The sequence below is a fragment of the Bos javanicus genome, chromosome 10, assembly GCF_032452875.1.
Source record: "Bos javanicus breed banteng chromosome 10, ARS-OSU_banteng_1.0, whole genome shotgun sequence".
NCBI classification, from domain to species: Eukaryota; Metazoa; Chordata; class Mammalia; order Artiodactyla; family Bovidae; genus Bos; species Bos javanicus.
The window spans coordinates 11121474-11134583 of NC_083877.1; the positions used below are offsets into that span (position 1 = coordinate 11121474).

The 13110-nt window shown below is 43.5% G+C and overlaps 1 protein-coding gene across 3 annotated transcripts in view; it reads right to left on the reverse strand.

Moving 5' to 3' along the window:
* The window catches only part of SERINC5 (serine incorporator 5), a 108618-nt gene that overhangs the window by 30171 nt on the left and 65337 nt on the right, over positions 1-13110 (reverse strand). For all 3 annotated transcript variants that reach the window (XM_061430058.1, XM_061430059.1, XM_061430060.1), the window contains exons 3-4: positions 1262-1440; positions 702-784 (exon numbers count right to left, since the gene is read on the reverse strand). In XM_061430058.1, coding sequence (XP_061286042.1) covers positions 702-784; positions 1262-1440 — 262 coding nt within the window. The remainder of the gene's footprint in view (positions 1-701; positions 785-1261; positions 1441-13110) is intronic.

Genomic DNA, 13110 nt, shown 5'->3' on the forward strand with positions numbered 1-13110 from the left:
ATCCATTGGGTTTGAACAGTGCTTTGAACCTCTGAAACACAGGCTTTATTTTTCCCTTCCCTAGCTCAAATAAAGAAGGGCCTCTTGCTTCACTTATGGTTGAATGTGTCATAATAAATATTACTGGTAGATTCCATCGATAAGCATAGTCAATTGAATTGAATATAATTGATTGAATAGAGTTAAATGTTACACAGTTTCACACCAGTCAGGTTTAGATATAGCCTAGAGGACCCCACTATCTTAGACACAGCTACATCTTAGACACAGCCTTTCTTAGCCCACTATCGCTGAAGCAGATTTAAGCTGCTAAGAAGCCCTGGGTTTTATGTGCAGGGCAGAAAGAACAAGGTCTCCCTGGTCACGCTGCTGACATGCTAAACTAGTTTCCAAACAAGTTTTCCAAGTGCCTCATTTTCTCTTCAGGCCAATAACCTTTAACTGCAATTCTTCAGCCAGCAGAGTAACTAGAGGTTCTATCACCCATCCGGGGAGGTGGGGGTGGGGTAGGGGGGGTGTTGATGGGGAGACAAGAACTAGAAAAGGTGAATGAAGTGTGGGCTGGTGAGGCAGGTTTTTTTTTTAAGCTACAAGAATGTTAGTAACCTAAAATATCAAAGGTACCCTGGACTATGCTTTGGAACAATTTTACAAAGTGGGTAAAACACAATAAATAGATACTCCCAACCCTCCCTTCGTACCATTCAGAAAGGTCTCCTGATCTGGAATGAAGAAGGCTCCTGAGCACATGGCCCCCAACAGCAGAAGTTTAAAGAACCAAAAGCTGGAGGGGAAAAAAAAAAAAAAAAACAGAGGAAATGTATTCAAATGATATTCAAGGAAGGACAAAAGACCTCTTAGAAGTTAAGTGCGTCAATCCGTGATTCTGTTCACTTCAAATGGAGGGGAAGAAATTAAGTGACTGGGGACTGCCTCCTCCCGTAATTAGACAGACTCAGTGCTTGACCTCTGATTGTGCCAAACCCTTTTGTCGCAGGGGGGAAGTGACCTGGGGGAAGGTCTTGGTACAAGAAATAAGCTCTTATCTCCACTGCATTTCTCACTATGGCATCAGGTGTTACAAACAGGAATTCAGTTCTTAGTCCACTGTGCAGTGAAAAGTGTAATTTCCACCTTCTCTAAAATCACTATCAACAATTTCAACTGGAGGAAAGCAGTCAGAGGGTGTGACGAGTAGAAGACGCCCTGGAACGCTGCTCTGAGTTCAAGGAAAGGAGAAACGATCCCCATGAAGACTCACCCATTGTGAATGTAGGCTCTACAGCTTTTACTGTTGTTGATATTCAAGGTCAGGAGGCAGAAGATGAAGAAGAAACAGGCCATTCCAAAACAGACTCTGTATACTGCAGAATACCCCACCAGCTTCTCACAGGTGTCACCAGCTTTAATGCCTTTACAAATATCTTCAAAATAAGGGATCTGAAGAAAAAGAGAGAAAGGTAGTTTTAACAAAGACTAAGGAAGAGTTGGTGTGGTTCTTTCAGACTGCAAGTCAAAATCCAATGTGAAATACACCATGTACCAAGAGAAATTAAGACTGAGAAGAAAGTCTCTCTTCCAAAGACCTTTTCCTTAATTTCCTCTGAATCCTTTTTAGAGATATAACGCTTATAACGTACCAGGCACCCTTCACTTACCCCTAATGAATTCTGAAATCCAGTATCAGAATTTTTAAAAATTATGCTTATAATACACGGGTATTTTTTCTTAAAATGTGTAAATATAGAGATTAAGTGCACATATGCCTTTATTTATATAGGATAAGCTCCTAACCTAGAAATGAAATCAATGGGTCAGGTAGTAGCTACATTTGAAAATTTCAAGCAATAAAGTCAAATCACTGTTTCAAAGGCTGCATTTATATCCCACCAGCAATATTTGAGACTGCTCACATTCCCAGCCTGAGCACCACATTTAAGGGTTAAAAACCACGATCTTGTTTCAATGTCCATAGTCCTCATTACTAGCAAGGTTCATATCTTTTTTTTAATTTAATATTTTGTTCTGTGAATTGGTGGTTAATAGGATTTTCACTTGATCCACTGGAGTTCTTTATTTATGGATCTTAATCTGATAAATGTCAACAATGGTTTATTCCAGTATAATTAGAAGGTTTTAATATAAAACCCACTTACATTATCAGAATAATTAAAAATTTACATTATGAGAACAAGCAGCACATTTCTACTAATGTCAGAAAATAAAGATTTACTGTTAAAAACAAAAAAGAGAGAAATCTGCTTCTTACCAACATCAAAGCTGAACACTCTTCAGAACAGAAAATAAGTTGAAAAATCACATTATAGCCTTTACTCACAAAACAAAAACTAAAACAGGGGGAGAAAGGACAAAACACTAAAGGTAAAGCTGAAGCATGATAATTTCGTTTCTTCTACAGAAAAGATCCTAAAGAAACAGTAACAATGAGGTTGTTAAAATTTCCATCTGAGACCTAAGATACCACAAGTCACCTAGCGCAGCCAAAAAATAAAAATTAAAAAAGTTTTAAAATAAAAGATTTCCATAAACAGAAGGAAGACTAAATGTAGTTGAAGTTCATCTTCCTCCCTGAGGATTCTCTCCCTCAGAAAAGATTTGCAATCATTACTATACCTGAATCTCAAATATGATTTTTTTTTTAAATGAGTGTCTTGGGCAAAAATGCATTGTTATTGAGATCCCATTATAATAGTTCCACTTTCATGCATAGCTATAAAAGATTTCATAAAGAAATACCAAACATTTTGTGGTCAGCAAGTTCCTGCAACTCCAGTTTTTTTAGATCACAGCAAGATGTAAATCCACAAAGAGAGACATTAGTATTATTTTTTGACCAAGCCAGGTAAAACACAGATTGTATAGTTAAATTTAAATGTTGTATAAATAACAACTAATTTTTAATATAACAATATTTTGGGATACACTTAGACTAAATATTGCATGGGGGCATACTTATACTAAAAAAGTATTCCTTGCCAAGAGATAAAGCTCAAAAGAAGGCATGATCTTGGTGGGAAGGGCTGGGTATATGCCACGCCAAGAAGACTGGCTCTCACACTGTAAGGAAGGGGAAACAGCTATTTAAGCTGGAATGCCTTTGGCTGCAAAGTGGAGAACATGTGAGAAAAGGGACAAGTTTGAGGCAGGAGGATTAGAAGGCCACTGAATTAGCAGTCCGGAAAACAGCTGAAGAAAGTAAACTAGTAGTAGAAAAAATACAAAGTCTGTGGGTGGAAGTCATAGTTGGCAGGACTGAAGGATAGGGAGAGGGTTCTCTTCTGCCTTTTTAAAGTATTTAGGGTGGAGGGGGAGTAGGGTCAAAGGGAAAAAGGAAAGTGAAGTTGCTCAGTCATGTCCAACTCTTTGCGACACCATGGACTGCAGCCTCCCAGGCTCCTCCGTCCATAGGATTCTCCAGGCAAGAGTACTGGAGTGGGTAGCCTATCCCTTCTCCAGGGGATCTTCCCGACTCAGGGATTGAACCCGGGTCTCCCGCATTCCAGGCAGACGCTTTACCCTCTAAGCCACTAGGGAAGCCCTAGGAACTGAAAAGAGCTCTGGGAGTTTGTTTTTAACATAGAGAGTTGGAAGCACCCTGGAGCATTCCAGTGAGAAGGTAAGTCTGGAAACTGCTTGAAAACAGTGATTAAGATACAGGATGCGCCCCCACCAGGTCATGAGAGACCTTAGCAAGGGCTTTCTGAAGGAGTCTGAATTTTCAGCTGTTTCACAATGAGTGAGCAAATTCACACGGTTAAAATCTTCACCTACTGAAGTCATGGGGGACCCCGTACAAGTGAATGTTTCAGAGCCTGCAGCAGGAAACAAAAGCTGCACCCTATGAATGGTACTGGTAATACGGAGGTTCAGCTCAGTTCAGTCGCTCAGTCGTGTCCGACTCCTTGTGACCCCATGAACTGCAGCATGCCAGGCCTCCCTGTCCATCAAGTGGGCCTTAGGAAGCATCACGACGAACAAAGCTAGTGGAGGTGATGGAGTTCCAGTTGAGCTATTTCAAATCCTGAAAGATGACTGCACTCAATATGCCAGCAAATTTGGAAAATTCAGCAGTGGCCACAGGACTGGAAAAGGTCAGTTTTCATTCCAATCCCAAAGAAAGGCAATGCCAAAGAATGCTCAAACTACCACACAATTGCACTCATCTCACATACACCCCGCTCCAGTACTCTTGCCTGGAAAATCCCATGGACAGAGGAGCCTGGTGGGCTGCAGTCCATGGGGTCGCGAAGAGTCAGATACGACTGAGCGACTTCACTTTCACTTTTCACTTTCATGCATTGGAGAAGGAAATGTCAACCCACTCCAGTGTTCTTGCCTGGAGAATCCCAGTGACCGGGGAGCCTGGTGGGCCGCCATCTATGGGGTCACACAGAGTTGGACATGACTGAAGTGACTTAGCAGCAGCAGCAGTAGCACATGCTAGTAAAGTTATAAGGAGGTAATGTTGCTTTAAATCTGTAAAAGGAGGCACCATGCCTCCACCTTATTTGTTTTATTCATATGGGATTTACTGCTCTGTAATATTCATTCAACTCTTCCCCTACCTTCTCTGTTCCCCCTATCATCAAAGCTAATCCCTTTTGCACAGCGACCCCACACTCTTGCCATAACACATGCATGTCAGTTCAGTTAAGTCGCTTAGTTGTGTCCGACTCTTTGCGACCCAATGAAATGCAGCACACCAGGCCTCCCTGTCCATCACCAACTCCCGGAGTTTACCCAAACTCATGTACATTGAGTCGGTGATGCCATCCAACCATCTCATCCTCTGTTGTCCCCTTCTCCTCCTGCCCTCAATCTTTCCCAGCATCAGGGTCTTTTCAAATGAGTCAGCTCTTCGCATCAGGTGGCCAAAGTATTGGAGTTTCAGCTTCAACATCAGTCCTTCCAATGAATACCCAGGGCTGATCTCCCTTAGGATGGACTGGTTGGATGTCCTTGCAGTCCAAGGAACTCTCAAGAGTCTTCTCCAACACCACAGTTTAAAAGCATCAATTCTTCGGCACTCAGCTTTCTTTATAGTCCAACTCTCACATCCATACATGACTACTGGAAAAACCACAGCCTTGACTAGACGGACCTTTGTTGACAAAGTAAAGTCTTTGCTTTTTAATATGCTGTCTAGGCTGGTCATAACTTTCCTTCCAAGGAATAAACGTCTTTTAATTTCATGGCTGCAGTCACCATCTGCAGTGATTTTGGAGTCAGCATCCCTTTAATCTACCCAGTCCATCTTTCCCAGTCAGATTCTTTTCCACCTCCCTACCCACACCCAGTTCTCTCTTCTCCTCAGATCAGTTGAAGAAGAATGCTCCTGCCAGCAGGCATGAGCACCCACCCTGTCATCTCCCACAAACTCCCCTCCCCAGACCCTTACTTACTGCCAGGGGCCCTTAGGCTCATCAAAGGGTGAGTATGTGGCACTGCATATCTCATCCACAATAAAAGTAGGCAAACAACCCCCTGCTCTAAATACTAAGACCTGTCTTATGCTCTGTGGGTGACTCAAGACGTCTAGCTTTCAGCATGTGGTGAATATTTTTGGGTAAAGAACCTCCGAGTAGAACAAGCTGGCAGGATTTAGCAACGGGAATTTGCTCTGATTAAATATTTGCTGTTCCGAGCTCCATCCCAGTTTTAGAAAAAGAAAACATACATCACACACAGATTCCACACTGTGGGCTGGAGGGGACGGGCCTGCTAAGGATGGTGCCTCTTATGTCTGGCTCTGGGCATCCAGGGACACTGCATCTGTGTTGGTTCTGTACAGACCCGAGGGCAAGGAGTTTCCTCCCAACCATTGAGCAACCAAACTCAAAGTCACAAAGTATCAGTGAGAATAAAGAGCTCATGTGGACTTCCAACCCTAACTCCACTAATACTTGGGAAAATCACACACCCTAGCTGAGCCTCAGTTTCCCTATCTGTACAATGAAATAATACTGCCTTCTACCTCATGAAGCTGCTCTGAGAATTAAATCAGTGAATCCTTGTAAAAAGGGCTCATCACAGTTCTTGATCCATAGTAGCCATTAAGCAAACGTACTTAATTCTAAAGTTATTATTTAAAAAAAAAAAACCTTTTGGGGGAGGGAGTCAGGCACATTATATGAACCCCCGATTGGCTGATGCATTCTGATTTAAACAAGAGGGGAAATGAACATCTTAGAACTCAGTAGACATTCTATTCACTTTACCAAAGGATTCATATTGAAAGATACAGTTGAACTTCTGTATAATTGCCAGTTCTGCATCTATAGATTTAACTAACCACAAAAAGAAATTTTAAAAAAAATTTAAATTTCAAATTTAAATTTGAAAGTTTCAAAACACAAAACTTGAATTTGCCATGTACCTGGAACTATTTACATAGTATTAGATATTTTAAGTAATCTAGCAATGATTTAAAGTATATAAGAGGATGTGCCTAAGTTATATGCAAGTCCATTTTATATAAGGGACTTAAGCATCAGTGGATTTTGATATTCAAGAGGGTCCTGGAACCAACCCCCAAAGGATACCAAGGAACAATTGTACTGGCAACTGTCAATAAGGTGAACCTTTCCCTGGCACATCTATATAGGAATACCTCAGAGATACTGTGGGTTCGGTTCCAGATCAATGTAATAAAGCAAATGGCAGAGTAAAGCAAGCCACGTGACTTTTTTGGTTTTCCAGGGCACATAAAAGTTAAGTTTACACTATACTGCAGTCTATTAAGTGTGCAATAGCATTATGTGTGTGTTTTTTTTTTTTAAGCGTTGTTTAAAAATTTAATAATATAAGATTTTAAAATATTTTATTGCTAAAGAACACCAATCATCTAAGCCTTTGGTGAGTCATGGCAGTTACATCAAAGATCACTGAACATGTAACAACAGTAATGAAAAAGTTTGAAATATTGCGAGAATTACCCAAGTGTGACACAGAATGAGCAAATGCTGTTCGGAAAATGGCACACTGATTCACATGCTCGAGGCAGGGTTTCCCACAAACCTTCAGTTTGTAAGTAAAGCACAACAAAGCAAGGTATGCCTCTATAAGAACTGAGTTCTAAAAACAGTACTCACTACCTGTCTTTCAGAGACCTAGTCACCACTCAAAAGAAAATATATCTGAACTTCCAAATCAGGGAAGACATTTCAAAACATCAACACAAGTATTAAGCCTAGAGATGTTAACTAGAAAATCCCCATGGCTTTTCTTTTGAGGGGAGATGCTGGCTATGCCCTTAAAACAATTTCAATCTCGGGCAAATAAATGTGAAGAAATAATGGCAGGGTTAGAAAGGCCTACAGCTCTAGTTGGCCAGGGGCCCACATGCTACAAACTTAGAAATAAAGAATAGAATTTGGGAGTGGTTCTTACAGAAATGAAGAGGAAATGGAGCATCATGTCCCCATAACATTATTTTAGAGAGATGAGTAAACGGCACATTAACAAAGCTGATGAGTCTTACCTTCCATTATATCAAATTTTTAGGACATTGAATGAAACCAAGCTGCAAAGAAAGCTTTGGGAGAGCTGAGCAGGAGTGATATCACAAAACCTAGAAGAACTAGATCTACAGGTTCTGTTTAATATCTTACTTGAAATAAACTTCAGAACCAAGACTCTCTCCCCTTTCTGACATTCCAATTATTTGTAAACTTTTGAAGACAGTTTAGTTTTCTCTGTGGAAAAATTCCAGTGTCCATGACAGTGGACCCACCCATGGACAGGAATTGCAAAACGGGGAAGGCTAAAATCAGCTTCCATCCTCCCCTTGACGGCTTCTAGTAATCAAGGGTCATCTCTCTGTAAATTATTACCTTTGAGGCCCTTTCGGGATTGTGGGGGCTATTTTTAAAAACAGTAACCACGAGGGGCTTCCCTGGTGGTCCAGTGGTGAAGACTCTGCACTTCTAAGGTAGGAGGCACAGGTTCCATCCCTGGTCAGGGAACCAAGATCATCACACAAGCAATGCAGTGCAGCCAAACAACAAAAAAGTAAGCATCAGTACTCACCTCTCTTTTGTTCAGATTTCTCAATATTTTTAAGAGAAGAGTTTACAATGTGTCATTATTAAAAGTCATATGTGGGTGCTCAGTTGCTCAGTCCTGTCTGACTCTTTGTACCTTCATGGACTGTAGCCCACCAGGCTCCTCTGCCCATGGATTTCCCAGGCAAGAATACTGGAGTGGGTTGCTATTTCCTACCCCAGGGGATCTTCTTGACCCAGGGATCAAACCTGTGTGTCTTGCATCTCTTGCATTGGCGGGCAGATTGTCTACCACTGAGCCACCTGGGGAGCCCATTAAAAGTTATACAGGGAACTGAAACTCCAGTACTTTGGCCACCTCATGTGAAGAGTTGACTCATTGGAAAAGACCCTGATGCTGGGAGGGATTGAGGGCAGGAGGAAGAGGGGATGACAGAGGATGAGATGGCTGGATGGCATCATCGACTCGATGGACGTGAGTTTGAGTGAAGATGATGATGGACAGGGAGGCCTGGCGTGCTGCGATTCATGGGATCGCAAAGAGTCCGACACGACTGAGCGACTGAACCGAACTGAACTGAAAATTCCACTGAGCCTGGTTTTATTTGACCCAATCACCTCTGCAGTCAGGAACTTAATGTCCCCAATAGTAACTCCCCAGAATCTCAGAAGCATGCAAGACAGAGACGATGCTAGAGTTCACAGCTCCCCCTCCACCATGAGCCTTTCAGGATCAAACCGCCACAAATATGATTAGATAGTTAGAAAACGACTCCAATCACAAACTTTAAATAATAAGCTTTCAATTGAAACAAGACAGCTTGCAGAGAACTAATGATGATGACATGAGGGCTCTTCCTAAGGGAAACAGGGAGCAGCTACCATCAATCTGCTCAGGGAATTAGGATTTATGAAGGCAGAATGTACAAAGAATCACTCCACTTGCTAACCTTGAAGGAGGGATAAGAGTTAATCCCAGCGAAAACTCATATAAAGCTTCAATGAGGCAACAGCTGTGGGGCTTGGGGCCATGGAATAGATAGGTCCTATGTGCTGACTGGCGTGGCCTATGAGGGAAGGCAGAGGGACCAAGGACCAAGAGTCCCCATTTCTAGTTTGGCGGCAGGTTGGATGGTGGGCCAGCAGTGGACAGGAAGCACGAGAGAGGGGCAGTTTCAGGGTGCAGGGGCAGTAATTCACTTAAGTGCAGGCTGCCAGAATCAAGGGGAAATGTGAGCAGATGGCGAGAGAGCAAGACTAGAGAAAAGGACTGGTAGGGACCAGAAGAGATGGCAAAGGAGGCACTCAATGGAATAAATAAATTTACCAGGAGAGGAACCCAGGTGGAGGAGCGGGGGGTGAAGGAGACAGAGCTGGGAACAGCCCAGACAGAGAGCTGAGGAATGCAAACATTCAGGGACCGAGAAGAAAGGGGAAAAAAAACAAGAAAGAAACTGAAAAGATACAGAGCCAGAGAGAAGCAGAGCCAGCTCTCAGGAAGCAGAGTGTGTCAAATACCACCAGTTGATGAGACGCCAGAAGTAACATTGGATTTGGGAACAAAGAGTCATTTGGGGCAGTAATCAGAATACTCTCCAGAGCAGAGACTGAAGGCTGAGGAGAGGAGACAGTCCAGGGGGCTGCATACTGGGCAGGAAGTGACCCCAGCAGGCCTTTCACCCCTGCTTTCAAGAAATCTAACTGCAAACCTAAAAGTGCATCATTCTAAAAGGTATTTATTTACCATTATACAAGCAATCTGGAGAAGAGAATGCCAACCCACTCCCATATTCCTGCTGGGAGAATCCCCTCGACAGAGGAGCTTGGCGGGTTATAGTCCATGGGGTCGCAAAGAGTCAGATACGACTGAGCGAGTGAGTATACATACAAGCAACACATATTTACATTCTTGTTGCCAAAGAAAATGTAAATTACAACAGATACAGGTAACTGAATCCCCCTAACCATCATGACTCCAACCCTAACCTGACTGCTTCCAGAGGGAACCCCTGTCTCACTTCCTTGTAGGCCCTTTGCTCTGTTACTCCCCACTCATTATGTCCCACAGACTGTTGCATGTTCAACACATAAATCTATTTGCAACCTTTTAAACTGCTATACAAAGAAAGCTGAGCGGCAAAGAATTGATGCTTTTGAACTGTGGTGTTGGAGAAGACTCTTGAGAGTCCCTTGGACTGCAAGGAGATCCAACCAGTCCATCCTAAAGGAGATCAGTCCTGGGTGTTCACTGGAAGGACTGATGTTGAAGCTGAAACTCCAATACTTTGGCCACCTAATGCAAAGAGCTGACTCATTAGAAAAGACCCTGATGCTGGGAAAGATTGAGGGCAGGAGGAGAAGGGGATGACAGAGGATGAGATGGTTGAATGGCATCACTGACTCAATGGACATGGGTTTGGGTGGACTCCGGGAGTTGGTGATGGACAGGGAGGCCTGGCATGCTGTGGTTCATGGGGTTGCAAAGAGTTGGCCATGACTGAGCGACTGAAACTACTATACAGAAGTCCACAGCCCAGACCCATCGTAATTTAGTCTCTGTGACCCTAATAGCAGACATTCACATTGTTTCTGAGTTTTCACCCTTAGGAACAAGGCATAATCGATAGTGCCTGTACTGTGGGTATCGCATGTCTCTTTCTCTGCACATGCAGAGGCATTAAGAAGGACTGACATCCAGAAGGCGAATGCCGGATCATGAAGGTGGTTAAATTTTCATAGACACTGACAAACTCTTCCCAGGGAGGGTTGAAAACTCTAGGGTAATGGGTAACAGGGAGACCAGACAAGATGAACAGAGGAGCCAACAGAGCCCCCCACTCCATCTCGGAACCAGGAAAGTCTCTGCTGCTCCCACAGGACTAGCTTCTCAGTAAGCACTGACCCCCAAAATCAAGGGGAAAAGGGTGGACCAGGGCCCTGAGTCCAGAAAACAAATCCATACCTAAGCCCAGAGATAAGACTGCTGCTGTGGAGGCCTGGACTTTGTTTTAGATGGAAGACACAGTTACTGACCCACACTCTCTCCCACAGGATGCAGTGTCTGATAGAGGAGTCTGTGGCCCCTGAGAGGAGCAAGGCCCACTGACAGTTCTCTCTTGAACACTTAGATGCTGGAGTTTCTTTGAAAAGGACCAAGTATCTAAACAGGCAGGGCTTTCTAGTCAGACCGCTTATCAGTGGGAAGATGTGCTTATGGCCAAAGTGAGCAGCACCAAATCAGCTAACTTCCCATTGAATGCGTGAACAGGAAGAGCATGGTGATCTAAATATGCAAATCCAACCACACTCATGGCTGTATTCTGTAAATAGCTACTGAAAGTCCAATGAAATGGGAGTTTACAGGTGTATTCTTCATCCCACACTATATGTTATGTAAATATACCTAGATATCACAGCACAGGGCTTGGTCATTCCCTGACTCATTCATATCTACTATATACAGGTACGCTTCTGGGTTATGGAGATTCAAGCAGCAAATAAAACAGATTAAAAATCCAAGCTAGGGCTTCCCCGGTGGTCTAGGCGTTAAGAATTCGCCCGCCAGTGCAGGGTACACAGGTTTGGTCCGGGAGTATCCCACATGCCGCCAAGCAACATGCGCCATGACTACTGGGGCAGCACTCCAGAGTCCATGCTCCGCAAGAAAAGCCACTGCAATTGGAAGCCCGCGCACTGGAAGTAGAGAGTAGCCCTTGCTCTCCGCAACTGGAGAAAGCCCAAGCACAGCAACGAAGACCCAGCACAGCCAAAAATAAATAAATGAAAAAAGAAATATTAAAAAACAGAAAAATCCAAGCTAACAAGGAGCTAACTTTCTAGAGAAATGCTAGCCACGTGTGCTCTTCTTTACGGATATTCCAGGCATTTTCATGGTTTAATTTTGACTATCCACATGAGTTAGTCCATCCTAAAGGAAATCGACCCTGAATATTCATTGGAAGGACTGAGGCTGGAGCTGAAGCTCCAATCCTTTGGCCATCTGATGTGAAGAGCCTACTCACTGGAAAAGACTCTGATGGTGGGAAAAACTGGAGGCAGGAGGAGAAGGGGGTGACAGAGGATGAGATGCTTGGATGGTATCCCCGACTCTATGGACATGAGTTTGAGCAAACTCTGGGAGATAGTGAAGAACAGGGAAGCCTGGACTGCTGCAGTTCATGCGGTCACAAAGAATAGACACAACTTAGCAACTGAACAACAACAATCCATGATTTTGCCTTAGGTACGACACAGAAACCTAATGTTCTCCAAAAAGATGGAATTCTACTGTGAAATGAAATATTTCCCGCTCTACACTCAAGTCTCTTTCAAATGCAAATATCTGAGCCTGAAACAAAGCCAGCTATTTGGAAGCCATCAGCTACTTCCTCCCCATTAGAGCTGAGGAGCTGGTGGAATGTGAGAGGTGGCCTCATCGGACACCCCTTACAGTAAACGGGAATTAGGAAGTGAACAATAAAGAAAGCAGGACTGGCCCCAGATAGTTAGAGACATATGAAAGAAATGATTTCAGCAAATCCGGAGACTTGCATTTTCCCATACGTAAAAGATGGCTGAATCTCTTCATGTGACAGATTTGGCTTTTCTTAAGTGTGTGCTTGCTCCGTTCCTTCAGTCCTCTTTGCAACTGAAGAGTTCTCTTCAGTCCTTTACCATGGACTAGCCCCCAGGCTCCTCTGTCCATGGTATTCTCCAGGCAAGAATACTGGAGTAGGTTGTCATTTCCTTCTCCAGGGGATCTTCCTGACCCAGGAATTGAACCCCCGTCTCCTGAGTCTCTGTATTGGAGGTGGATTATTTACCCACTGAGCCACCTAAAAGTGTGAAAGTCGTTCAGTTGTGTCTGACTCTTTGTGACTCCAGGGACTTTACAGTCCATGGAATTCTCCAGGCCAGAATACTGGAGTGGGTAGAGTTTCCCTTCTCCAGGGGATCTTCCCAACTCAGGGATTGAACCCAGGTCTCCTGCATTGCAGGTGGATTCTTTACCAACTGATCCACAGAGTTATCTTTCAATATTCAGATTACCTGCCTCCTTGCTGCAAACTTGTACACAGCCTGGCTC